Raw genomic sequence first — 26,628 nt, 5'->3', positions numbered from 1 at the left:
TTCCTAATATGGTATTAGAGCGGACCCAAATTGATTATGTATCTCTTTATCTCTTTTATCTTGTCTTGTTTATTTCACTTGTGCAAGTCCGATGTTCATTCCGGTTCATACATGCGGGGGCGTATTAAAAATCTCTTAAATCTTAGTTTACATCGATTTAGTGATGATCATTTCTATTTATATGAATGGATAATCCTCCCTCTTATAAGGTGTGATCCTCGGTACTTCCTTGGTTGTGAATATTTTAATTAAACTATTTTGACCATCAAGTTTCAATAATGTGGAATATAATTGATCTTTCAAATTAAATATTTTAAAAAATTCCATACACAACAAAAGGTCAAAAGAGGCAATTAATATAGATATAAATAGTTAACAATATGGGGTTTCACCACTTTAGAAAACACAAAAGGGGTAGCATGGCCGCTCCACATGCAGCTTGCCGGGTCGGGTCAAGGCCCAAAAAAATAAAGTGCCCCGCCCCGTTTATATCCAAAACCTTCGACCTCCTTGACGCGGCCGAGGCTGGTGGCGCGGCCAGCGTGGTTTCGTGGAACTCGGGAGGAAACGGATTCGTGGTATGGTCGCCGGCGGAGTTCTCCAAACTCATGCTTCCTAAATATTTCAAACACAACAATTTCTCTAGCTTCGTTCGACAGCTTAATACCTACGTGAGTCATCTCTATTTTTCTTAATTAATTTTATGTATTTACCCAATTAAATTAAGTTTATGGTCGAATAGATTTGTCTTATATTTGTTTAGTTTTTGGGAGAAAGATAATGTATTGTTTAGTCAAAATAGTTATGCTACTGTTTTGAATCGTATATTGGATAAAGGGACTAGGGTTAGTCAAAGAATTTTCATTCTTTGGAATTGAAGGGCATATAGTTGGAATATGTGTTACTATATTTCTATAATATGTAAAGACATAATTTTGACTCAAAATGGATATTTGACCTTATTAAAGGAAACTGCTCATAAAGTTAAGAGAACGTGAATTATACTTTTGTATACTCCAATTAATTTTTAAGGTAATACCCCCTTGTCCACAAAAAATAAATCAATTTTACTATATTGGCCCGTCCATCAAAATTGAACTAATTCTAAAAATGAAAAGTTTTAGAATTCTAATGTAGACTCCACAATCCAATAACATTACTTCTACCACATTTTTCCTCTATCTCTTTTACTTTAGCAATTGCGCATTAAAATCCGTAACATTTACAACTTTGTCTATTTTTTTGTGATGAGTTAGTGGAAGGAGTAATGTTCACTCTTCACTTAACACACAAAACTACATTACATAAAATTATGTGCTACCCAAGAAAAAGGTCATCTTCGTTGGATAGAGGGAGTATAATTGTAACAAATATTAAGCTATGATTTCTTAATTAAATTGAACACTTGATGTTGTTTCAGATGCAAAATTATAAGTACTATTTGGTAACTTCATGAGAGGTGAGGAACCTATGCGATAATAGTCCTCTTTTGGTTCTTGTCTAGTACTTAATATGTATCGGCTATATAATTGTATTGCATATCACAAAATTGAATATTTTTACAAAACTACATAAAATATGAGTTACATGGGGAAAGCATTTCTCTCAACTTTTTGAATAAAGAAGTACTAACATTTTCACACTAGGGCTTCAAGAAAACAGCATCCAAACGATGGGAATTCAAGCACGATAAATTCTTGAAAGGTTTCAAGCACCTGCTGGTGGAGATCAGCCGCAAGAAGGTCGAGCCGAGCACGTTCCCGCAGTTTCTAGAAGCTTCCAGAGGCGGCCATCGGGATGGGATCACTTCCCTCATGAAAGAAAATCAAACCCTAAGAAGAGAGAGAATGGAACTCAAATTGCAAATATCTCATTTCAAGACTATGGAAATGAGGCTGCTCGGATGCATTTCACACTACATGACCACTCATTGCCAGGGGCAGACGCAGGAAAATATCTTAGAGGGAGCTAAAATCAAAAACTTTTGAAGAAAAGGGCTGCCAAATAAAAATTTCGAAAAACTTATGTAAGGTTGAAAAATATGAAAATGGCCTTTTGACAAAGTTATGAGGTTAATTAGGTTAACTTTACTGTCTTTTATTTTGCACACGTAATATATACGTTTTAATAGTATGTTTTACTTATATAATTAAGTGCATGCAAATGGCAAAATGCATCTATAGGTCCTTGTATTAGTTGATTTTATTTTATTAGGTTCTTCTAATTCATGTTCCAATGCATTTTGTTTCATTAAATCTTTTTACAAATTTTTTGTTTCATTGGATCCTTGTACTAATGCATTTTGATTTAAGAGGTTTTATACTTTAATTTTTTATTGAGTTATATTTTTATTTAATGGAATTCTAAATTTAATTAACTTTTTTGTGTTAATTAAATTTATTATTTTTTCTCATATTTATTTTGGAATTAATTTATTTGTAATATTGACTCAAGAATCACTAAAAAATGAAAAATTTATTGATATTGTTCGTTGTCAATTCATAAATTTTAATTTTTTAATGATGTGTGAGTCGATATTACAACTGCATTCATTTCAAAATAATAAGAGAAAAAATTAATTAATTTAATTAAAATAGGAAAAATTCATTAATTTATGAATTTATTAAATAAATATTCAATCAAATAACTTCTCAAATCAAAATGTATTACTATAAAAACCTAATGAAATAAAAAAAATTATGAAAAGATCTAATAAAAAAATGCAGATATAATTAAACAAATTTTTTTACTAAAGAATCTAATGATTAAAATAAAGACTTGTAGATGTATTTTGCAATATGTAAATTAGTGGTATATGAGTATGGGATGCAATGTTTTTTGATGTGGTGAATTTTGTATCAACATATTATGACTTAATATTGGCGACTTTAACATTCAACGTTAACACCTTTTGGTAGATTTTTCATTAGAAATTCCCAACTTTGGAATTGTGTAAATGAAGAGACAAAAATTCAATAGGTGGACTTGATGGCTAACAATGCATGTGGCAAGTTGATATATTTTGGGACAAAAATGCCAAGTGTGCATTATTAAAAAAGTCATTGTTTATCGAAAAGTGTATTTTTTAGTTTTATACTATTTCTTTTTTTTTTTTTTTATGATAAGAATTCAAGCTCTTTTCTCCTTTAATCCATCCCACAAAATATGTACGGAGAATTTACTAATTTTAAAAATTCTTTTCTCTCTAATGAGTTGAGATTATTTTCCACTAACAATACTTTAACTACTTTTTCTCTCAATATCTTTCTTATTTTATCAATTGTGCATTAAAACTCGCGCTCAACCCAAAATGTCTATTTTTGTAAAACCGAGAGAGAAATAGAATAGAACCCAAAATATATTTTTTTATAGGACAGATGGAGTAATAGAATAGAACTAGACGAAAAAGTTATTTCAATTAGACATGGAAATTATAGTTTCATGTAATTGCTTTAATTTTCTTACTAATTCCATAGATTCAGATTTTGGATATAATTATCATGTAAGCGTTCCAATCTTAAAAAAGGACAAGTTTTATTGTATACAGTATACTATATACTGATATCAACTTTAGAAAAAAAGTAATTTATTTTTCAGGCTTAGTTAGATCTTAGCAACCTTAAAAGCAAAGACCTTTAGGTCATTTTTCCAATCCCAGCTTGAATTTGTAATAATTTCAACCACAAAAATTTAGTATTAAATTCACAAACTGACCAAAACGCCACCTATATTTGTACCAACGTGTATTTTTTTAATTAGTCACCCAGAACAACGTATGGAATAAACTATAAAGAATAAAATCATGAAGAAAATTTTCAAACTTCAATTCTCATCAATCCATCTTCAAATCTTCACATTGGCGGAAAAAAATGGGCATGGTGTAAATATGTATGATTTCAACCGCAAAATGGCGTAAGGTGTGAGTTTTAATTAAAGTATACCATATTGAGATAAGTATAAATAAAAGTATATTATCAACACACTATATCCATGCATCCCAAATCCATGAACATGAAAAATAAGTCACCTTCAATTCATGTAACCTATTACTAGTTAATTAAACTCGATTCATTATATATATATATATATATAATCCCAATTCATGCTAAAAAATATTCCCAACATTAATCCCCTCCAATCTTCTCAAATATGATTGCACTAAAATGGTCCCTCGTGGCCTGAACCGCCATGATACTCCCTACCTGGTGCGTTTCAGTCCGAGCCACGGGGCTCACCCCAATCGCAATTGGGTCCAAATCTACCTCTGCTAGTGAGCATACTTCAATAGGAGTAAAAACACCTACTTGAGTCAAATTTGGGCCTAGTCCTGTTCAAATAGAGAGATCCACTCCAGCTCCTACTCTAGTTCAAGTGGAGGGGCCCATTATAGTCAATTCCGATCCTACCCTAGTTGATGGGCCCACACCAGTTAGGTCCAGCCCTACTCCCCTCATGTTCGGGTCTACTGTAGTCAAGTCAGGCACTATCTTAGCTGGAGAGCCCGATCCAGGCATGGCTGCTGGGCCTACTCTTGTTCAAGCAGAAAGCCCCACTCCAGCCAAGTCTAGTCCTATTCCGATCATGTTTGGGCGTACCCCAGCCGGTGAGCCCAAACTAGCCGAGGTTGGGCCTACTCCTGGAGATGATTGAGTCGTTTGTTATTGCCCAAATCGATTAACTAATAATTTGGCATTATATAATTTTATAAACTAAAATGTTCAATTATATATTAATTAATTCTATGGGTTATGTTAAATTAGATGCACTACTCCAATCCACAACTAAAACCAATTCTACACCATTTGATCTTAAAATGAGTTGATGAGATTAAAGTTCACGGTCACGGATATCAATTAATAGTAGACAAAATATCAACACAGTGTATTACAAATATCAACATAATAACATGAAATTTTCAACACAAGTACATAGTTTTATTGATATTGTACATGCATTAAATTGAGATTTTTTTATGGATTTATTGATATAAAATCTTCTTATCAACATATACAAAAACGGAAATAGAAATTATTAAATTCATCATCTGATCATCGTCGGAATATATGCAATTGACATCTCGTTAGAATTATTATAAAATTACCTTTAATTTATATATTTTTTATGAAAAATAATTTAAATCGGGAGAATTATGTAAATTTAAAGTTTAAAGATGATTTTGAGAAGAGAGAAAGTGGTTAGTTTTATTTAAAAATATAATCTACTTGGTATTATTTCAAACATTATATCTCTAAATCTAATGGCTAAGGATTGATCTTAATTTGGAATTTCTAGTTAGTTAGCAATTTATCACAACCCTTAATTTCTAAGTGTGATATATATTTAATTATCTTTTATCAATTATAAAATTTAAAACTCACTCCGTCCTGTCATAAGCGATGTGTTTATTTTGAGTGTGAGATTTAAGAAAAATGATATTTAGAGAGTTAAGTGGAAAGAGAATAAGATTGGAGAGCAAATAAACTAAGATAGGGTAATTGTGTTATATTTTGCCAAAAATGAACCAACCAACCTTATGTAGGACGCTCCAAGATGAAATATGAATCGCTTATGGCAGGCGGATAGAGTAGTATCAGTCACTAAATTTTAGTATTGACATAATATAATGTTAGAGTTTGTATACTAGAAATCATGTTTCGAGTGATTGAATACTATAAAACTCTTATTTTATTTTCCAATGAATAAAACAGATTATTTTTGTCATAATGTTGTTATGTTTTACATTTAATGGATGTTAATTGCATGTTTAAATGTATAAGTTAACTTAACAAAGTCTAAGTCTTTGTTTAAGTAGACCGGTTGTGGGCGGCGTCCACTTTAAGGTAACACGGTCAGTCCTAAACAAGGAAAAAGAAGAATTTCACAACCTAGATGGAATTAGATTATCCATCGTGAAAGGTTGCAATGTCACTCAGCATATTTCTAAGCCTTACTGAAATAAGATGACATTGGTGTAGTAGCATCGACATCCTTGAGTGGTGGCATGTCGAAATAGAATAGGAAGCATCGACATCCTCGAGTGGTGGCATGTCGGAATAGGAAGCATCGGAATCCTCGAGTAGCGAAAGCGACTTTGGCAATGTGGATTGGAAGGAGGAAGTGGAGGAAGAGAGATGCATGGAGGATGAGGGTAGTGATTCCTCATGAAGTACAACTTCATTATCAAAAGGAGCAATTAGAGGCAGACCGGAGATAACACCAGAAGAGATTGTTAAAGGGACACAAAAACGATCAGACTCGAAGTTGTAAGTTTCACTACTCCATATTGTTTCAAAATTGTCAAACCCAGGATATGCAACATCAAAATCCCTCAAGTAATTGGCCTCATGGATTGTCTCACTAGGAGACAACCCAGTATCGAGCCCACAATTAGGAAATGGGGGTAATGGAGGATCTTCCACTAAAATAGGATTCAGTTGATCAACATTAAAGTGAGACAGTGGGGTTTGTCAAAATCCTTGAATAGGCTGAATGGGGGTTTCCATGAAACCAATAATCGGAGAGTTTGGGCTCCTAAGTATTGGCATACTTGGGGCTTCCATAAAATCAAGAACCGGTGGATTTGGCAAATTTGGGTAAGAAACTTCAGGTTGGTGACCAAGCCCTAGAATTGGGTTAATTGGGGATTGGATGACACCAAGAACTGGTGGATTAAGGGTATCAGGGAGATTTGGGCGAGAAGCACCAGGTTGTTGGAAACCTAGGGTGGTGCTTGAGAGGGAAATGGTGGAAATGATGACTAGAATGGTTACCTTCGCCATTCGATTTCGCGAGAGAGAAAGCGAGAACTCGATTTCACGAAGCCAGAGACTGGAACGATGAGTAGCAGAGAAAGCGAGACTGGAATGAAATAGGCAGGATAAATAATAATATGGTAGTTATTTACTGAAATCTTTTCCATAAGGAAATCACATTCAAGTGTCAGCACTCTGGAGCAATTCGTATGTCTTATACTGTTGGGTTACAAACCCATCCCATATCGAATGAGTGAGGAAGTACTATTAATTAGTCAACTTCTTGCTTTTGCCCAAAATACATGGTCACATGAAGCTATGTTGATTTCACTCTCTTTTTTTTTGGTCATTTCACCGGAAACTTTTTCAACGAGACACTTTTTGTAACACTCCCTACCTAATTAGAAGACCATCGAATAGGCGAATGTCACGCCTGAATTACTGTAAATCAAAGATGATTAAAAACTATTGATACATAACATTTAAATAATTTTTCTATCCAAGTTCATATATTTGATCAACACTGTTAGAGTTTGTATACTAGAAATCACGTTTCGAGTGATTGAATACTGTAAAACTCTTATTTTATTTTCCAATGAATAAAACAGATTATTTTTGTCATAATGTCGTTATGTTTTACATTTAATGGATATTAATTCCATGTTTAAATGTATAAGTTAACTTAACAAAGTCTAAGTCTTTGTTTTAATAGACCGGTTGTGGGCGGCGTCCACTTTAAGGTAACACGGTCAGTCCTAAACAAATAAAAAGAAGAATTTCACAACCTAGATGGAATTAGACTATCCATTGTGAAAGGTTGCAATGTCAGTCCACATATTTCTAAGCCTTACTGAAATAAGATGACATTGGTGTGGTAAAGCATTGAACGGATCTAACAGCAAGACTTGTCCTTGGGCTATCTACTGAAAGGCGAGGTCTTGATAAATATTTGTTTCTTAATCAATGTAGGTTAGCATTGAGCATACGGTATTGATTATGCATTACTTTGACTTATCAAATGGTGCGGGTTTTTCGTAACCCAATAATCCTGATATATTGGGTAGTGGTGATTAATATCTAGCGGTGCTAGGATTGCTATTATGTTGAATCGTGCGCGAGGTGAGTCTCGTTTGATCATGTCCTCAAGAGGAGCGCGAAACAAGGTTTTATTATTCGGAACCTAGCTAGTTGGAGTTTGATTACTCTATGAATAATAAAAAAGCGTTTCATGCTAAGTTCACTCTTGGAATTAATAAGAAATTAATTAATTAAGTCCATAGCAGACATTAATTAATTAATGACATTTTTATCTTAAGCGCGGGAAATGAAAGTTAAAACGGAAACCCGGATTACTTATAATTTCGGATTTGGATGGGGAGAGTTCAATATTACTTTTGTAGTGGCTGCTCGTAATATTCCAATTAAAGCTTATATTAAATTGTGGGTTCAATTTAATTAGTAAAAAGTAAATTGGATGAGCACATATCCAAAACCTTCCATAGATCCCTGTCTGGGTCCAAAAAGAACTTAATATAAATAGGAGAATAAATGAGACAGAAATCATAATTTTATATAGCCCAAATTTCGTTCCCCCCATATAGAGTAGGGTTCGAATTTTTCATCTCCTCATAGGAGTAGAATTTCTGTCTTCTTTATTTAAGTCCTAGTATTCCGGTGAGATCAGCCCACACTGATATCAGAGCACAGTTCGGGAACCAGAGAGAAGATCTGTGGTCTAGTATTCAAAGCGTCACGTGGAGAAGCTGCTAGCCATCTTCAATTCTTTGGAGAATTAATTAGGTATTATTTCTGCTCCGTAGAAAAGCATGTTTTAGGTTTCAATAATCTTAAAGCATGATTAATTCAAGTTATGAGCATGATACATGCGAGAATTACGCGAATAGATTTTGTCTAAATAATCTGCTAAATAGATCTGATTATTATGTGATTTATTTGCTCGATTAATAATTGTCAAAATTATGATAATCAACTCGCGACTACGCTTCCGCTGCCAGTTCCTTCGTATACCTATATATTTAATTACATATTTTAATATTATTTAATTATATTTATACTTGCTTATAATAATTATTCTAATTATCTGCTGAATCCATTAATATCTTACCATATACCAAATATTTATAACACTTTATATATAAATTTTGATATAATTGTATACTATTGTTATAGTATTGTGGTTCAGACTAGTGGTTGAATCGGCCAGATCAGTTGAACCGTAAATTAGTAATTTTACCGGTTTGCTCACCCGTTCGATTTTTAAAACATTGACACATACTCCCTCCATCCCATATAATTTTACCCAGTATTCCATTTTGGGCCGTCTCACTACCCATTTCACTTTTACCATTTTTGGTAGTGGACCTCATATTCCACTAACTCATTCCTACTCATATTTTATTATAAAACCAATACTTTAAAAGTAGGACCTGCATCCCACCAACTATTTCAACTCACTTTCTATTACATTTCTTAAAACATGTGCTGGGTCAAAGTGTGTAAAATTATATTGGACCGAGGGAGTAGAATAAAACTAAGGGACAAAAACTACATTTCTTAAAATCCGTGTCAAATTAAACGATGTCAATTAATGGAGAATGGAGGAAGTGTAGTTTTTCTCTAATTAAATTAATAGGAAAATTAAAATAAACATCACAATTATGACATAATTTTTAAAATTAAATTTGGTGATATTTGTGTCAATTTGCTAAAAATGAAATTAAGCCGGAAAAGAACATTTCGATCAAGCCCAATCAGAAGCCCAGCTAAAAGCACAAGCAAACTTACCAAATTAGCCTTTGCTTCTTCAATTCATTCTTCGCTATGGAAGAAGAAATACAGATTTCATTACAACAAAATATTAAAAATTCAATTTCGAAGAAATGATTCCAGAACAATGGGCGCCTCCATGCAACTCTCAATGCACCCACAAATACGCTTCTCTCGTTCAAATTCCATGTATATTTTTTTTTGTTTGAATAATTTTTAATTTTTTTGTTTTTTCTCCATGTTAATGTCGATTCTGGATGTTAGGGTTAAGAAGCTTTGCTCTTTTCTATTTTCGAAATTGATTACTTTTTCTATGTTTGATTTTCCTGTTTGTGTCAGATCATAGTTGTAGATTGTTAGATTATTCTCGAATGATGGTGAGATTCAATTTGATATCAACGACATCCATTTCCTGTTGCATTTCTGGCTAATGATAATGAGTTTATGTATGCCGATTCCAGTGAGAAGATGGAGATTTGTTTATCATTAGTTTTAGTGTTAGGCTTTTGAATCTCTGATCAAAATGGTGTAAAAACTGTGTTTTGAGGGTTGTATTGTGACAGCAAGTGTTGTTTATGCGAAAAGGGGCTATTTTGTTTTGAATCTTTATAGGGTAGAGATCATTGCTCTTTGTGGGAGAATTTTGATGTAGTTAGGGCCGGCGAGGGATCTCTCCGTTTCAGTCATCATGTCTTCAAAGAATGTAGATAACGGGGATTGATATTTTTGTCGTGAGATGAGAGTAGATGATTTTTTCATAATGTTATATAACCTCCAACAGTTAATTATAACATTAATTTTGCTATTGGGTTTTAGAACCTCTGATCTAAGTGTTTGAGGGGTTGTATTGTAAAAGCTGTTGTTATGTAAAATGAGTGCCATTTTGGTTTAATTCTGTATAAGAGAGACAAAATTGATGCTTGTGGGAAAGTTATGAGATATCATCATAACAATAGATATATTTCTGTAATGTATAACCTCAAATTTGTAATAATCGTGATGCTCTTGAGCCCCATATGTTGTAGCCTGGGAAGGATAATTGTGATGGTGAATGATTTATTGTATTTTTCCCAGTTGGGCATTTACTGATGTTTCTAACTGTATCTTAGTTAAATCATGCCTTTATCCTTAGAAGCACACATTAGTGTTCTTTAAAATTGTGGTATATATTTTTGAAAGAGACATATAACAACTGAATGGTTGCCCCTAGGGTATCTTTTAATTATTCGGATGACCATTTTGGGTATCGTCAGTTGCATTCGATGATAAAGGATGCATATATGTGAGGGTTTAGGGAGAATGGTTTCAGGTACAAAATAGGTAGAATGGCTCATTGTTTGAAAACATTCTCTTATAAGTCAGCTAATATACAACGTAGCCTGTATTCGAGTAGAACTTTCTGTTCCTAATCCTGCCTTTTGTTGTATGAATTTGTCTTTATCTGATTAACCATGTACTGATTTCGTTTAGGGAGAGTATTCTGCAAAAAGGGATGTGATGCTGATGGTGACACATGGGACGAATGTAAGTTTGAATCTGCACTTGTATTTATTTCCTTATAAACACACTGGTATTCTTGCTTTGTAATGAATTTAGTAGGAAACTCTGATGCTAGTGATGTATAAACTCAGGTGTGGGAGAGTGCGACGAGATATGCTACAAAGACCCTGTCCTCAAGGACAAGCAGTGGAGCGCCTATATTGATCGTTCCCCTGGTTCTGTCACCTACTCAGAGGTTCATGCCACCTCAACTTCTTGAATATTTCTTTCTTTTTGCTTGTGCCTAATTTCATTCTTGCTTTCAGGAATGCTTTCGTGCTTGCGTATCTGGCTGCAGTTACAAGGTAAGTAAAGCTCACTTCGGAATCTAATCGGTCAAGATAAATATTTAACACAATGCCTCAAGTATTGCTTCGTTCTTTCGATTTGCAGTTCGATGTTCCTGAAGAGAAACTCAAAGAAGTTCATGCAAGACCAACAAAGCCTCCACCGATGCCACCTGCTGCTGAGTCCAGACCCACTCCCGTATCCATTCGTGTAGGAGATGAGGTTTTGAGCACTTCTGCATAAGCATAACTGGACAACAATGCTGTTTTGATTCTTCACTGGAAATATCTCAACAAGGCGTCAGACATTAAAAGTAACATTGCTTAGGTCAAATTTGTGGCCTTGCAGCCTTGTTGAAGTTAGTAGTTAGGTTGAACAGTTTCGCAATTTTCTGGGAATATTTATGATGATGACAAGTTTTAGGGCTAACTGAAGTGGATTTCTTACTAAAAGCATTACTTTGAGGTGGTTAGGTATAGAAAATTCAGCTAAGGAAAGTGTACCTAATTGTATTCATAAATGGAACAGAAATGCCAAAGAATGAATTTACAAACAAACAATCTATGAATCATCAAACTCAGAGCAGGTGGATCCAGCTTCTACATCCAATATTTTTTAAAAATTTTAATCCTTCCTAGTCCTTCCCTCAGAAAATCTTCTCAAAAACATTATTTTAATACCATAAATTTCAAAATATGATTTACATATGTTCATCTATGAAATGGCACTTGAGGTATTAGACTGCTGCTCTCAACGCTCCTCTCGCTGCCTCGCGCTTCAGCTCTGCAGCTTTCCCGCTGCCTCGAAAATACATGTAGACTTGCTGTGAAATGAGAGAGCATTATTAGATAGGAGGTGAGACCGTTCCATTTTCTGTAAGTGATGTTGTGCTCATACCTGTATGACCCAAATGCTGAGAACTGACTCGAGGCAGAATAGCCCGAATCCAATGAAGTAGAAAATCTGTGTAACAAAAACGATGATGAATAAGTAGCGGTGCATTTTCTAGCTGATAACTCAAGATCTGAACAGCGTATGTATTGACAATAATATAACGCCAACTTACCCCAACTAGCACGTGGTCGCCTATTACATCAATCGCTGGGAGGATACCTCTGCAGAAACAACGTTGAGGACAACGTGAGATAACAACTTACCAAATGAAGAAAAAGATTGGAGTTTCAATTTCGACCGATTCTCTAAAAATTTGTCAACAGACGGGGTTAGATAAGACAATATATAAGAAAGACAAACGTAAAACACATGGGGCTCCATGAAATCGAAAAATTAACAGATTTTATGCACATTAAGTGAGGCGACCTACGTTAGAGATTTTCCTCTGAAAACGACAGGAGGTGCAACTGAAGCAAATATGCAGAAGCCAATGTGCAGCTGTAAAAATCAATTTAATCAAACATGATTGTGCGTTCACTAGAAGATGGAAATCCATTTCTGAATATAATAAAATCAACTTACCATGTAAAGCATGAAAAACCACCCAAACTTCATAGCACTTTCAGTCCTGTTACATATAGTATAGATACAGTCAAACTATATGTAGATGAGATGAGATGAGATGTAATGCATTCTATCCTCAAAGCCTCAAAAGACGATTTTCATCATCAGATGGAATTCCGATAATTCATTATCCAATATCCTCTTCCCCATTTTGTGAAGAAGAAGAAAACTAAAAGGGGTACAGATATTACCAACCTAAAAGCGCGGTAAAGCGGTCGATACCATAACACATATGCTCCTGGAACCCCAGAAATAAAGTAGATAATAGCAAGAAACCAGATCTTTGCATCTAGTAAACATACAGGTCTGGTCAGGAAACCACTTAAAATACACATACCGAAAGGAAAGACTATGAGCTCATATAAAACGTACCTCCCAGTTTAATCCATGCAGTAGTTACAGCTATAACGTTCCAGAGAAGGGCAAAACAGAGGCCTGTTGTTCACCAGGAAGAAAAAGCATGATTAGCTGATTAGCAACAAGAATATTCAGTGAAGATCTTCTTTGAAGTGATACCAGAAGCCTCATGCCAAGGGCCAAAATCCAAGACCGAGTGAACAAACCAGCAACATGTAAAAGAAATTAAACCAATTACTTCATGGAAACATAACCTTTTGAGACAGGGGTCATGTATTGCATGGAAACAATTTGGAAACTCTAATTTATTTGAAATTATAAGATACTTGCACAATTCCAAAGGTACTCTTCCAACAACCATAAGTTATTAGCAGCCACAAATAATCATTAGCTTTATGCAACGGGAAAAAACAAAACAAAAAAAGTTAATGTTATATGCCTAACTATGCACAATCAATGATTCAATATGCTAAATTTCCATAACACAATCTTCTGGAGGTTACTTCAAGCTGTATGAAAAAAGTCAGCTGTCTGACTTAAGATGCTAATTTTCCAAGTCTGTGAATGAAGGATGTAGAAAACGAGAAAAAGCTACAAATTCAAGTAGCCAACAGAGCATCATATGTACAAAGGTTTACATACCCAAAAAGGTTGTAAATGCAACATACTGAATCTTCTGCAAATGAATCGGTATTTCATTCGCGATGTCATGATGAATGATAGGGAAGAATGGAGGCCAGTTTTTCTCCTCGAGAACAATACCAGCTGCAAAGAAAAAAAGACTTTAGTGCAACACTGGAACTCCTCTTGGATTTGCTCCAATTACAAGATGGTCAAGAAAAGCAGACTCCTCTTAATTAATGGTGCTGAGATATGGTTATAAGAACATTCAAATTGAGAATATAAAGCACCTCGTGCAGCAGCCTCTTCTTTCCGCCTAACTTCCTGCAGAGCGTCAACAGAAATTGAAAATAACATTCAGTATTTAAACATTAAATGCAAAAATCAATCTTTGTGCAGCAGTTTCATCCTAGGACACATTTTTCAGAACTAATAGCTATGCACATCTGTCGTCCAATAGAGGATAAGTTCTTGGACTTAAACATTTTTGTGTCCAGCGAGCATCATGTAAGACATTGTATGAATAACCATAACAGGCAATGTGATCCTTACCCTTAAACATTAACTTTTGTACACAGATAAATAATGCATTCAAAGAGCTATATGATTAGATTTGCAGAAAATGCAGGGAACTTGGGAGCATATGGACTGATACGGAATTTTTTTTGGTTTCAGAAGAAAAGGTGGAAGTGAATAAATTAGACTATACACTATGTATGAAGAATCTTTTATCCCAGAAAGACAACTAATCATAGCTCGCAGTTTGAGATGCTTGCTGACTCCTGACTGATAAAATAGTACTATTAAAAGTTCAGAAAACACAAATAAACTTCAGCAAAAAAATCCTTAAATATTTAGAAACTGCTTCTCCAAGGAATTAATGGCCAGGAAGAGTTAGTCTACATTCATTCATGCCAAAACAACATCAAGAATGTTAGCTCACCAAGAAAATAGTATTACAACTCAGTAGAGCATGGGTAACCATCAATATTTACCTGTTCCCTTCTCTTGAGTTCAGATTCCTTGGCCTGTAGCTCTCTCTCTTTCTTTTTTAGGTCCTAAATTTAAAATATTCTTTCATTAGAAGTCATGGAAGACATTCCAATGTGGAAACAAATAACCATTGCATGCTTTCATGTTAAACTATTTACTTAAAGGCACATACAGAAGCACTATCGAGAGGAATATCGACTGGTGCAGTAGGATTGTAGAAATCAGCAGGCTCTGGAGGGAGGGGTGAGAGCCTTGAGTTTACAGCAGGAGGAACACTTCCAGAAGTCTGAAAAAATCATATTAATATGATTAAGAAACAATTCAATCCAAACATATTTTTGTCCAAAATTCTGATGGTGAGTATAAATATGATACTATATGTCAGACCGATTACACTGCCACCAGACAGTATGTCTCCTACAGAGTAAGTGAACCACCACATAGGAAACCTAACTGGATGGGGAGCTGATTAGATCGCAAAATAATAACTGGTAGATGTCTAAATACAGAAAACAGGCATTTAAGATTTTCCCCAAATAAATAGGCTGTATTTCATTCATCATAACTCCAAATATATAAAAAAATGGCTTTGATCATTCATGAGTAGAAACTAGAAACAGAAATTGCATCCTCACTGAATGCACATGCAACACAACCATTTTTACACATCTCCAGCCCCTGCCAGAAAACATGGTGATGCACTAGAATTTAGTTCACATAAATTTTATAGAACAGATCATACTACCAGTATACAAGAACTCTTCCTTCTAGAGGTGTGATTATAAATGCAGGAGAACTCTGAGAGCTCTCTCCAAATTCCAAAAGGAAGAGAATTAATAGAAACTCACAGTATAGAATGAGCCTCCACTAAATTGTTGTCCCGATGCCTTTCCTCTCCCTCCATTCTGGATATAAGAAGATACACAAGCATGTCAATTCTTTAAAGTAAACAAAACTTACAAACATGCCAAAGAACTTAAAATAATAATAAAAACAAATCACTGGAACACTTTCTGATACATAATAATGTGAGAGCTCTCTGTTCATCATTCTAAATTGTTTGAATTCAGATATTCTACAAGTTAACTGCATCAGCTGAATCTCTTAATTGCATTTTTATTAGATCCAGTCAATTACTGTGAAATCATTTGATAGTAATACACATACAAAAGCCCTAAAACAAATCACTAAAAGATCAGTCAACCTAAGTCAAATCATCATCGAAACCCTTACCTTCAACTTCAAATTCAAATTGTTCAACTGAAGAGCACACGGAATTACATCCCCAAACAATTAAAAGCAAGAACAAAACGTGACCGACACCAAACATTCAACGATTCATGGAAATTGAAGGCGAAACACTTACAGAAAATGGATTCACTTCTTCTTCCTCGTCAAATGGATTCCGATCGTAATGGCCTGCCATGTCCTTATCGACTGTTTCCTTCAACTGAATCCGCTCACAAACACTGAATAGCAGATTTTGTAGATCCAAATAGTGCGATTCCAATAACAATAGAAAAAATGAAAAATTGCTCAAAGCTTATGACAGAAGAATACCAATGTGTACGGGACTCAAAACGGTTGAAAAGAATCAATAGAGAAAGAAGATTGGTCTGTGGTCAGCGACAGCGTGTATGCTCACGGTTTATATATTTTACTCCCTCAAATTCATTCCACCACTCTATTTGATTTAGCTTGTACTCTCTCCAAGTAAACATTTCTTTTCGTCACGAATTAAGAAAAATTGTATTAAGTAAGTTAAAGTAAATGAAAGATAAAGTAGAAAAGGGAAAAAAATAGAAAAACGAAAAAAGAATAAAGTAAGTGAAAAGAAATATGTTAACTTTTACTAAAAAGAAAATAACTCCACTACTATTGAATATACCAAAATGACAAAACTATGGAACAGAGGAAATAGTATTTAAGAAGTAATCGTAATATTTCCTATTGGAAAGGAAACATTTATTTTTTGCACGTGTTTTAATTTTGAATGAATTACAAAATAGTCCCTGAACTATGAATTTATTTCGACAATAGTCTCTGAACTTTAAAAATATCTATAGTAGTCCATGAACTAATAGTTTATTTCAAAATCGATCCTTTCGACATTTTTCCACCCAAAAATGCCCTTTTAGGCTGCTGGGAATTTTCGATATGTAACCGCCGGTTACGGTTCTGAACCGAAACTGTGAGAATTTTCCCGAACCGAAACCGTCGATTTTTGAACCGTAGTTCAGTTCAGGTACAAAATTTTTTTAACCGAAACCGTGCCGGAATCGCCGATTCCGAACAGTTCCAAACCGGAACCACAAAAAATCGGCAGTTCGGAACCGTGAAAAACCGTCGGTTTGGAACCGAAACCGGCGGTTTTGGAACCGGAACCGTAACCGCGAAACACCCCCGCGGTTCGGTTCCGGTTCAACAATTTCCAAAACCGTAACCGCCGGTTCCTGAACCGTGGGCACCTCTACATATAATTCACACATTGCACATACAATACACAAAATACACACATTGAACATACATAAAATACATATACTGCACACACACACGTATAAACATACATGACATGTGTGTGCATAAACTCTTCAAATTAAGTTCATACTATCAATTAGCAGTATATTCATTTTACTAAACATAGGATTTAGAATTAAATTCATAAAATCTAACTCCATAGAATTCAAATTTTTATTCGTGGAATTGAATTATAGTTATATTTCATCGAATTCTAATTTTAATTCTATGTATCAAACGGCCCGTAGTAAAATTCAGATTTGACAGCATTTTCAAAATATCGTACTACTAAGCTAACAATTCATATGTTTATTATTTGTGATTCTTACCCAACAAAGAGATACAGGAGTACTATATTATGGTTATATTTATGATGAACAGTGAATATTGATAAAATAAAATAAAATCTTTTATGTTACATTATATACATTTAAAAGAAGATATTGAAAATTTAGAGTGAATGAATTCTAAGCGATAATCTTTGGAAAATCAAGTGTGTAAAATCTCTCGTGGAATTTATTTGGATGAAATTCTATCATTTTATTTTCTATTGTGGGCATAACTATAATATTACTAGTATTACTCTGAACGTAGATGGACTTACTCCATAGGTTGGACCTAGATACAACTATTGTCTACTATTTCTTCATGTTTAACATTTAATTCAACATTTCATTAATTAATTTTATAATGTATATAACTTAAAAACAACCTTCAATTTTATATTTAATGTACATATATGTTAGATCTATATTAATATAGTAGTAATTTATAAATTAAAATATATATATATATAGGGGCATGTTAGGGTGCCACCATCCCTTAAAATAACAACATACCATCATTCCTAGCCAATCATTTGTACACGTGGACGAATAATAAGCTGCCACGTGGCAAAAAAAGAAAAAAAAATCTGAAAAACTCGGCCAGCAATTTGTTGCTCTTTATACAACAATTTGTCTTGTCCAGCAATATTCGACACACTATACAACAATCTATAGATTGTTGTGTAGTGTTTGTAATATTGCTGTGTAGCGTTTATAATATTGCTGTATAAGTGGTGTCACGGTGTCACTTTAAGAGGAGCTGTCATTTTAACACAAACATATATATATATATATATATATATATATATATATATGATAGTGATAAAATGCAAACCCATATATTGTACAAACTCCAAACTCTTTCAACACAATATCAATATAATGTCAACACAGTATAAAATTTCAAGATTTTGATATCAACATAATGTCAACACAATTTCAACACAACATCAACCGTTGACATTGTGTTGACATTTTTTGTTGCTATTATTTCATGATCTGTTGATATTTTCTAACGGTCCAGATCAAAGTTTGGAGTTTGTACAATATTTAGAGTTTGCATTTGATCACGTCCCTATATATATATATATATATATATATATATAGGGGTGTGTTAGGGTCCTTACAGCATCTTAGCGTAAAACACAGCACAAATCACAGCCCTTGGATCATTAGATTGGATGGCTGTGATTTGTTACATTATGATACTAAAAATCTACGTTATTAGGCGAGGTACATTATTAGACTAGAAATGTACATTGTAAGACTAAAACTGTACATTTCTAAACTAAAATGCTACATTATTAAACTAAAATGCTACATTATTATCCGAGCTACATTATTAGTCTAAAATTCTACATTATTAGATGACACGTGACATTAATCTAACCATTAGATCATATGATCCAATGGACTGCAAGTGTTTTGAGTTTTACTTATACTTAGCGTTCTGACCTGAATACATCCCTATATATATATATATATATATATATATATATATATATATAGAGAGAGAGAGAGAGAGAGAGAAGGATGTGATCAGGTCCATAAGTGAAATTCTGTCAAAAATCAAAGCAAATCTCAGTCATTGGATCTTATGATGTAACCGTTAGATTAATGTCACGTGTCATCTAATAATGTAGATTGTGTAGTCTAACAATGTAGCTCGGCTAATAATGTAACGCGCTTTAGTCTAAAATGTAGATTGTGTAATCTAATAATGTAGCTCAGCTAATAATGTAACGCTTATACTGTAATAATGTAGCTTAGATATTATGATCACAACCATCCAATCTAAGGATCCAAGGGCTGAGATTCACTTTGATTTTTGACAGGATCTCACTTATGGACGATCGCGCGCCTATATATATATATATAGAGAGAGAGATGTGATCATATCATAACCCATATTTATGGTGATAACCTAATAACCCTCATTTTATGGACGAAAAATATCATTTTATGGAACAAAATATCATTTTATGGAATAAAAGTAACATTTTATGAATGCTGAAAAAATATCATTTTATCGTGTATAAATATAATTTTTAGTAAAAATGATACTTTTGACCCATAAAATGATAGGGTTATTAGGTTATCACATAAATATGAGTTATGATATGGTCGCACCCCTATATATATATATATGAGATAAATTCAAAATGCATTTTTTCATTTTTTTCAAAATGCATTTTTCATTTGATTTATTGGGTTTATTTACAATTTTTTTGTTTTATTAGTTACTTGTACTAATACATTTTCATTTAACAGGTTTTTTGTTTGGATCTTTATTTAACATACTTCAGAATTTAATTAACTTTGCTTGTATTGATTAAATTTTTATATTTTTCTTATATATTTTGAAATTAATTATTCTACTATATTAACTTGATAATCATTGAAAAAATGAAAAGAATTTATTAATATTGTCTAGTACTCCATCATCTTATAATTTACTCCATTTTTCAATGGTTTTTAATTCTGTATTGTAGCTAAATAATTTCAAAATGAATAAGAGGAAAAACGAAAAATAAATAAATTTAATTAACAAAAAAAAGTTAATTGAATTCTGATGTTGTTAAATAGTGATCCAACCAAAGAACTTCTTAAATAAAAATATAAAATTAAAAAAATCTAATAAACAAAATGCGAAAGTACAAAAATCTAATGAATAAAAAATTTGTAGAATGATTTAATAAAACAAAATATATTCTCTCCCATTAAAATGACATTCACTAGAACGGAAACATTTCCAATATCAACTCTATTTTCTCACAGAAAAATAGATTATCCCATTAAAACTCCCAAAATAACACTACGTAAAATCTAATGTCAGAAAGCAAATGTTTAGTATTTAGTAGAACGGAGAGAGTATTAATATAAAGGCTTATAGATGTGTTTTGCCTATACAAAACACAAACTTATATACACAAACAATAATGAAAACTGACATGTGGGAAATTTACAAAATCAGGAGCCAAACATAAAGTGAAACGGCGGTATTATATAAGACTTGGTTGAACAAATTCTTGGCCAATATTTGAAAGACTTAAAAATGATCTACGGTACAACACAAATAGAGTCGGATCATGTTTCATATTATACACGAGCGAGGCATTTCTTGAAGCGACAAGCATGAGTTTCTTCTTTAGCTACAGGAAATCTGTCTGCGCTTCACCATGTTCTCCAAGTTCTTCGACACCAACGTAGTCAGATTCGGATCTTCATATTCAAGTTCTGGACCAAATCTGCATTATTATCGAGATAATTAAGCAACACTAGCACGCAGAGAGCTAGGATAATCTATGTTACTAGTAAATTACACGTCATCATGGGCCAATGTAGATTATGTGCGAAGATGATAAAATAAGTCGCATACTTTGGGTCAAGAACCAGCTTCTGAACTTCTTTAATGGCTGAGCTTGCTGCATATAATGATATTTTTCCAACCTGAATCAACCAGCAGATTACTTCATTGGATAACAATGAGCAAACCGGGGACTGAGAGCAGAATAAACTAGAATAATGGCTGACCTCCAGTTTTTGAAGCTTCAAATCATGATCGTGTGGAAGTCCACGGATTTCCTCAGACAGTCTCATAGATTCAGCCAGACTTTCAGGAGAGAGAAAATCAAGCCCCAACTGAACCGAGGACTGGAAATTCAAGAGGCAAAAGAAACAGAGACGGTAAGAATTACAAATGTTTTTTCACCATGTAAACAAGCGAATCATTAAGGGGTGTTTATCTGTAACTCACCTGAAGATGCCGTACTTGGAAGGGGATTCCGGCAGGGATGAATACTGCTTCTCCTAAATGCTGTTCAAACGACCAAGGTTCAACTCCTGGGGGCAAGAATAAAAAGATACGATCATTGAATAATTTTAATAGGAGTATATCATAATTTCAGTAGTTCAACTGATGTACTATCAAAGAATCATAATACGGGGCTAATTATACTTGCAAAAAACTGAAACAAGTTTGCTATCTGCTCTACAAAGTCTATTTGAAGAACATCATAAAGAACAACTATAATTTGCACTTACCGAATTCATCTTTCAACCTGCTTTTATGATGCCTATTCAAGAATACTACCCCATCATATAGAGGCCGAGATGCCTGATGATATTGAAGTGCAGTTTCAGCGACAAAGAGAAAAAAATGTAACACTAGGGATCTAATTATATCTAAAAAAATAGAGTAACTTACAGAATTATCATTAATAACATCAGCATTCCCAAAATCTTCCCTGTGCAAGCTTACATACTCCATTAGTTTGGTTATATCCTCGTGGCGGAATATATCCCAGTGAGCTCCTGCTTGGACATTTACCAGAACATTATCGCTGGATCTAATCTTAGAATCATTGTCACCTTTCTCTTCAACTATGCTGCTTTCTTCATTTCCTTTATCATCCTTTTTCTCAGAGTTATCTGACTGTGCATCGGCCACAGAGAAATCCATTCCATCAGGTGACGATTTGGGCAATCCACCGCTGTTCAGGTGAATTTCAGAATCACTGTGCAATTCCTTTGTATCAGATTGAATCACAGTATTTTGAACATCGATTTGTGTACTCTGCAGACCTTTTAACTTCGGATCAAATGAATGCACCAAAAGGAATACCTGATTAAAAGAGATAGTGTCATTCTAATATATCCAGATTGACACGATTATCAGAATGAATGTTTGTGAATGACCTCAATCGCAATTATACAACAAAATTCCCCAATAAAGCGCACAGCATACTCACACACTAATGCAAAAACCTATAATACTGCTCAAAATAGGCATTGGTCCATACCATATCGCGCATGTTGAGATGAAGATTATTCCTAGAATCACCCTTGCCAATTTCTTCTACATTGCCATAAGAAATAAATATCTTAGGACCAACATCATTTTGCAAGGAATAATGAGGCAATTTTGCCGCAACATTTAGAAGACCCCACTTGGAATGGATGAACTCAAGCAGGGGAAGTTTACTGATGAACTCAGGCCTTTGATATAACAGAAACTCTTCTGAAGCAATAGGTGAAGGCCAATCCTTCAACTTTAACAACTGACGTCTCCCATTTTCATCAACTCTACCATCGAAGTAACCTTTTATGAACTCTTCAAGTTCTACATTTACCTGAAATTGCATTATGTCAACCGAAATACGCAGAGGTACATATTGGAGGAAACATCATAAGTATGGAACTAAACATGATTCTGCATAGATGCACATCATGCACTAAACCCTAAACCCACTAAAAGGTAAGAAAAACTAAACCAATGCCAGCTTACAACATTAAACGGCACACCTCAGTCCCATCAGTGCAGTCAACAGCCTTCAAAACTCTTTTAGCATCCTTCGATTTCTCTTCTGCGGTCTCTTTAATTCCTTTCCATATAGTCATAGGATCCCACATTGTCATTGCAGAGTCATCAAAAACCTCCTTAACAATAACAGGCTTCCGTTTGCTCCACTGCATTCTGAAATTTTTAATCCCTTCACTTTTCAGATCTTCTGAAGATGGATTATACAAGAAGTTATCGCTATCATTTTCTCTGTTTGCGGCCTGGAGAAGATTGAGACTACCTCCAGTTTCCTCTGAATCACCACAATTATTTATGTTACAGCCATTGACCATTTCTTCAACATTTTTCACCAATTTGGCAACCCAGTTCATCTTGAAGATACGCTTTAGAGTTAAAATGCAGGACCCACAGCCTCCATTTTCCTTTGGGGGACATTGGATACTTCCATCATGATCAGCTTTCCAACTGGAAAATTTTTCGATGAAATTTAGCCGTGTTAATCTTGCTGACTTAGGCTCTTTGTCACTATTATTCGTTGCAAGAGAAATATCATCTAACTCTTCATTGACAGAAGGCTTGGATGCTCTCCTGATATCTTTGCAGCAGCTAAGGCACAAATCGTACGAGCATGTTGTGCAGTGCAGGTGATAATCAATAATAGGTACCCTGCAGAAATCACTGCAATGAGAGGAAAAGAGCACAAGTCATCATAATTTTTTCAATTGTGTTACAAAAAAAAGACACAATAGTGAGAATGACTTATGGCTGCAGCCACTCCCATTGTCATAAGGATGTCAAGAATCAAGATGGACATTGATAAGGAAAATAACTGAACTTATGGAAATCAACAAAAACGTATCTCACCAGCACATCTGCTCATCAGCATTTAATTTAGTTCTGACAAGATCTATTTCATTTCCTGAAAGACAACAAAGAAGTCAATAATGTAAGCAAAAATTCATGAAAACTCTAATTCCAACAACTGGACAAGCATAATAGCATACCTCGAAGCCTTTTCTCCAGCTCAACCTCAGAGCACTGCATTGCATGGATCCGTTTCACAATTGGGAGCACCGCTGATAAAAGACAGTAAAGGTACTGCAATTTGTCTTGTGGGGATATCTCTCGAATCCTTGCCTGTAAGAGGAAAATATAAAATCTATTCACATAAGAGTATGCTTTAACAGAAAAAATTACAACTAGCTGGAAAGTAAATCTACTGACAGTCAAACAAAAAGGGAAAAGATGTATACTTTAATAAGATTATCCCCTCGCATGCACACCTTGCAACTACATGTACCACGACATGCAGGACAAATCCTCTGAATTTCCTGTATGGAGATGCCCGCATACCTGAGGAGACGATGTATCACATTACCATCTCAGGATCTATTTTTTTAAGAATAAAAACAAAATTAAAAAGATAAACCTATCAGATGATATTTTCTCTCACCATGTTGAAATACAGTTCTCACAATACCCTCTTTGATCACATTTAAGGCACCAAACCACTTTATCCTTGTTATTGCTCCGACATTGATGACAAGGCTGTCCCTCAGTATCATCAGATGATTCTGAAATTACATCAGAAGTCTCCTACAAAAATCACACAACATGTTAAAAGAAAGCAATAGCTTCAAGTCAGCAGGTAACATGTATTTCCCAGCCAAATAACTAGGTTTCAATCTCCATCATCAGAAACTGGCAACCGCCAAACCAGAATCATCTCTTTATCTAAGTCACAACATAAGACCTCCAACCCCACCTCACCACACCCTACCCAAAAGAAGATGACAAATAATATGCAGGTAAGCATCATTTCCTTGTCTATTTTCATAATTGGGAGGACTAGTAATATTTGAGGTAATGTGTTTGAGCTTCTCCAAAATTTGTCATCTTCTATTTTGACTAGAGACTTTAAGTTAGCACTTCACAAAAGTAAAGACTTAGCCTCAAAACCATGAAAGACTGATAACAGAGAGAAAATTGGAGTTAATGCTGTCAGCTTATTCCCTACTCACCATAGGACTATTCTCAAACATCTTCTGCGATCTGCTTCTGTTTGAATCCACTGCAGCAGATGTAGGGGGCGTTCTATACGATCTTCTACTGTCCTCATAGTCAGACCCATCTCCATCGAGATCATCAGTTGACCTCAGAGAGCTTCGACCCGAAAGACTCCTACCAGCAGGCATCTCAGGTGAGTAACTGGCTTGGGCTTTTGATTTATCCTTCTTCTTCTTCCCAGACAACCCAGAGTAATCCCCAAATTGAGAACTGAGTGGTAGATCCATATCATCACTCTTGCTTTCCAAGTATACATCATTTTCATCTACAGATTTCCTCTTAGCTTTCTTTATACTTGCACGCATTGCGGAATTAGCTGCCCTCTTCTTCGCCTGGATGTAATGCTTTTCGCATACCGTCTTGTCAGGCATGGACATGGCAGTGCATCTCCACTGTTTCCCATCAGACCTCTTACAACGCAAATCATCGGGAATTGCGACATTGTCCTCGCCTCCCCCAGAGATGGAACGTGAATGATCCATTGACAATTATTCTACAAAATCACCAACAAACGAATTCTTACATTTCAAATCAGTAGCATCAAAATAGACAAAAAAAATGAGGTGTGATTTTGATAAATCAAAATACCCTAACCAAGATAGTTATAATTGTAATTCATGAGATAATTGCATCAGAATTACAACAACGTCCTCTCCTTCAATAACTAAAACACCATAAAAAAAATCAAGTGCATGATAAACTGCCACCATGAAACAAGAGACGCACAATGTTGCGATGGTAAAACCCGAGAAAGATAAACCCTAATTAAACTAAAATCACTCGAATTCACAATAACTGCGAAGTTTCAGAGGGAACATGGCATAAGTATCATAATACGTGATCCACCGCCGTTATCATTCGTATTTATAAGCGAAATGGAATAGAAAAAATCAGCAATTACATACATGAGCTCGTTGAAATCTCATAAACGTGCAATTCTTCCCATAGGCGTGATGTGCGAGGGACATACATAGCGTACCTGAAGAGTGAGAAAATTTCAGGCTGAGCATAGACAACCTTCTCTCTCTTCCTCTCTCACACTTCTCTCTCTCGCCGAAATTCCAGTAATTGCAATCGAAGCAGGCTGAAAGTGGAGAAGAGAAATTTTGCAGAGGCGGGGAAGGACATATGGAACGACGTCGTAGGAGGTGCAAAACGGGATAAGATTTTTAGTTCAGTTGGTTAGTTAATTAAAATTAGGAAAAATTGTTATTTAAATCACTTAATTTTAACTTCTCGTCAGTCTCATTTATAAGTGGTAGGAGTGGACAATTAAATCTCAATTTTCGTACAATTTTCAATTATCCATGCACTTCAACTTTTGATGAAATTAGATGTGTTTTTATTTTTATTTTTATTTTTATTTTTATTTTTATTTTTATTTTTACTATTATATCTTCATTATTTAACTAATAATCATCTAAATTAATCATCACAGAATGATGTTAAATTTATTCAGAAGTTAAGTAAAAATTATAAATCAAATAATAAATTTTACTATATTAAAATTTGAATTGAATGGGATACTTAAAAAATGTACAAAAATTATGATTTAAGTAGT

General features: G+C 34.3%; 4 protein-coding genes across 6 annotated transcripts; 2 read left to right on the top strand and 2 right to left on the bottom strand.

Moving 5' to 3' along the window:
* Positions 1-419: 419 nt before the first annotated feature.
* Positions 420-2,210, top strand: LOC125217066 (heat stress transcription factor A-2b-like). Its single transcript, XM_048118889.2, has 2 exons — positions 420-671; positions 1,647-2,210. Exons 1-2 carry the CDS (start codon positions 420-422, stop codon positions 1,986-1,988), a joined length of 594 nt encoding a protein of 197 aa, XP_047974846.1. The 3' UTR covers positions 1,989-2,210.
* Positions 2,211-9,576: 7,366 nt separating this feature from the next.
* Positions 9,577-11,795, top strand: LOC125213758 (uncharacterized). Its single transcript, XM_048114482.2, has 5 exons — positions 9,577-9,728; positions 11,010-11,063; positions 11,171-11,274; positions 11,345-11,383; positions 11,472-11,795. The coding sequence occupies exons 1-5, from the start codon at positions 9,653-9,655 to the stop codon at positions 11,607-11,609; spliced, it is 411 nt and encodes a 136-aa protein (XP_047970439.1). The 5' UTR covers positions 9,577-9,652; the 3' UTR covers positions 11,610-11,795.
* Positions 11,796-11,911: 116 nt separating this feature from the next.
* Positions 11,912-16,548, bottom strand: LOC125213757 (secretory carrier-associated membrane protein 5-like). Its single transcript, XM_089068211.1, has 14 exons — positions 16,416-16,548; positions 16,222-16,324; positions 15,704-15,760; positions 15,028-15,141; positions 14,858-14,920; positions 14,153-14,186; positions 13,884-14,006; positions 13,257-13,319; positions 13,080-13,173; positions 12,843-12,888; positions 12,691-12,758; positions 12,433-12,481; positions 12,264-12,329; positions 11,912-12,189 (listed from the first exon to the last, which is right to left on the bottom strand). The coding sequence occupies exons 2-14, from the start codon at positions 16,279-16,281 to the stop codon at positions 12,103-12,105; spliced, it is 924 nt and encodes a 307-aa protein (XP_088924337.1). The 5' UTR covers positions 16,282-16,324; positions 16,416-16,548; the 3' UTR covers positions 11,912-12,102.
* A 4,134-nt stretch (positions 16,549-20,682) lies between these two features.
* On the bottom strand, positions 20,683-26,217 carry LOC125214350 (JmjC domain protein JMJ24). Of its 3 annotated transcripts, none has more exons than XM_089068925.1 (14): positions 25,973-26,217; positions 25,022-25,560; positions 24,454-24,596; positions 24,254-24,353; positions 24,005-24,137; positions 23,865-23,919; positions 23,003-23,678; positions 22,501-22,830; positions 21,906-22,322; positions 21,743-21,815; positions 21,456-21,541; positions 21,233-21,352; positions 21,078-21,148; positions 20,683-20,946 (listed from the first exon to the last, which is right to left on the bottom strand). In XM_089068925.1, exons 2-14 carry the CDS (start codon positions 25,547-25,549, stop codon positions 20,847-20,849), a joined length of 2,832 nt encoding a protein of 943 aa, XP_088925051.1. In that variant the 5' UTR covers positions 25,550-25,560; positions 25,973-26,217; the 3' UTR covers positions 20,683-20,846. The 3 variants fall into 3 exon arrangements, with proteins under 3 accessions (XP_088925051.1, XP_088925052.1, XP_047971297.1); XM_089068926.1 differs by having other exon boundaries at positions 26,038-26,217; XM_048115340.2 differs by having other exon boundaries at positions 26,047-26,216.
* Positions 26,218-26,628: the final 411 nt, after the last annotated feature.

This window comes from Salvia hispanica, chromosome 3 (assembly GCF_029641045.1).
Source record: "Salvia hispanica isolate PSC_SH4W2 chromosome 3, Shi_PSC_v1, whole genome shotgun sequence".
Taxonomy (NCBI): Eukaryota; Viridiplantae; Streptophyta; class Magnoliopsida; order Lamiales; family Lamiaceae; genus Salvia; species Salvia hispanica.
This window is presented reverse-complemented; position numbering and strand designations above follow the sequence as displayed.

Coding starts and splice junctions, on each gene's coding strand:
- LOC125214350 (XM_089068925.1), bottom strand. CDS start 25,549: ATGGATCATTCACGTTCCATCTCTGGGGGAGGCGAGGACAATGTCGCA. Junction 24,138..24,253: donor GAGGGGATAATCTTATTAAA/GTATACATCTTT, acceptor TTCCTCTTACAG/GCAAGGATTCGAGAGATATC. Junction 23,920..24,004: donor GCTGGAGAAAAGGCTTCGAG/GTATGCTATTAT, acceptor GTTGTCTTTCAG/GAAATGAAATAGATCTTGTC.
- LOC125217066 (XM_048118889.2), top strand. CDS start 420: ATGGCCGCTCCACATGCAGCTTGCCGGGTCGGGTCAAGGCCCAAAAAA. Junction 672..1,646: donor TTCGACAGCTTAATACCTAC/GTGAGTCATCTC, acceptor TTTTCACACTAG/GGCTTCAAGAAAACAGCATC.
- LOC125213758 (XM_048114482.2), top strand. CDS start 9,653: ATGATTCCAGAACAATGGGCGCCTCCATGCAACTCTCAATGCACCCAC. Junction 9,729..11,009: donor TTCTCTCGTTCAAATTCCAT/GTATATTTTTTT, acceptor GATTTCGTTTAG/GGAGAGTATTCTGCAAAAAG. Junction 11,064..11,170: donor TGGTGACACATGGGACGAAT/GTAAGTTTGAAT, acceptor GTATAAACTCAG/GTGTGGGAGAGTGCGACGAG.
- LOC125213757 (XM_089068211.1), bottom strand. CDS start 16,281: ATGGCAGGCCATTACGATCGGAATCCATTTGACGAGGAAGAAGAAGTG. Junction 14,187..14,857: donor AACTCAAGAGAAGGGAACAG/GTAAATATTGAT, acceptor GACGCTCTGCAG/GAAGTTAGGCGGAAAGAAGA. Junction 13,174..13,256: donor TGCATGGATTAAACTGGGAG/GTACGTTTTATA, acceptor TATGTTTACTAG/ATGCAAAGATCTGGTTTCTT.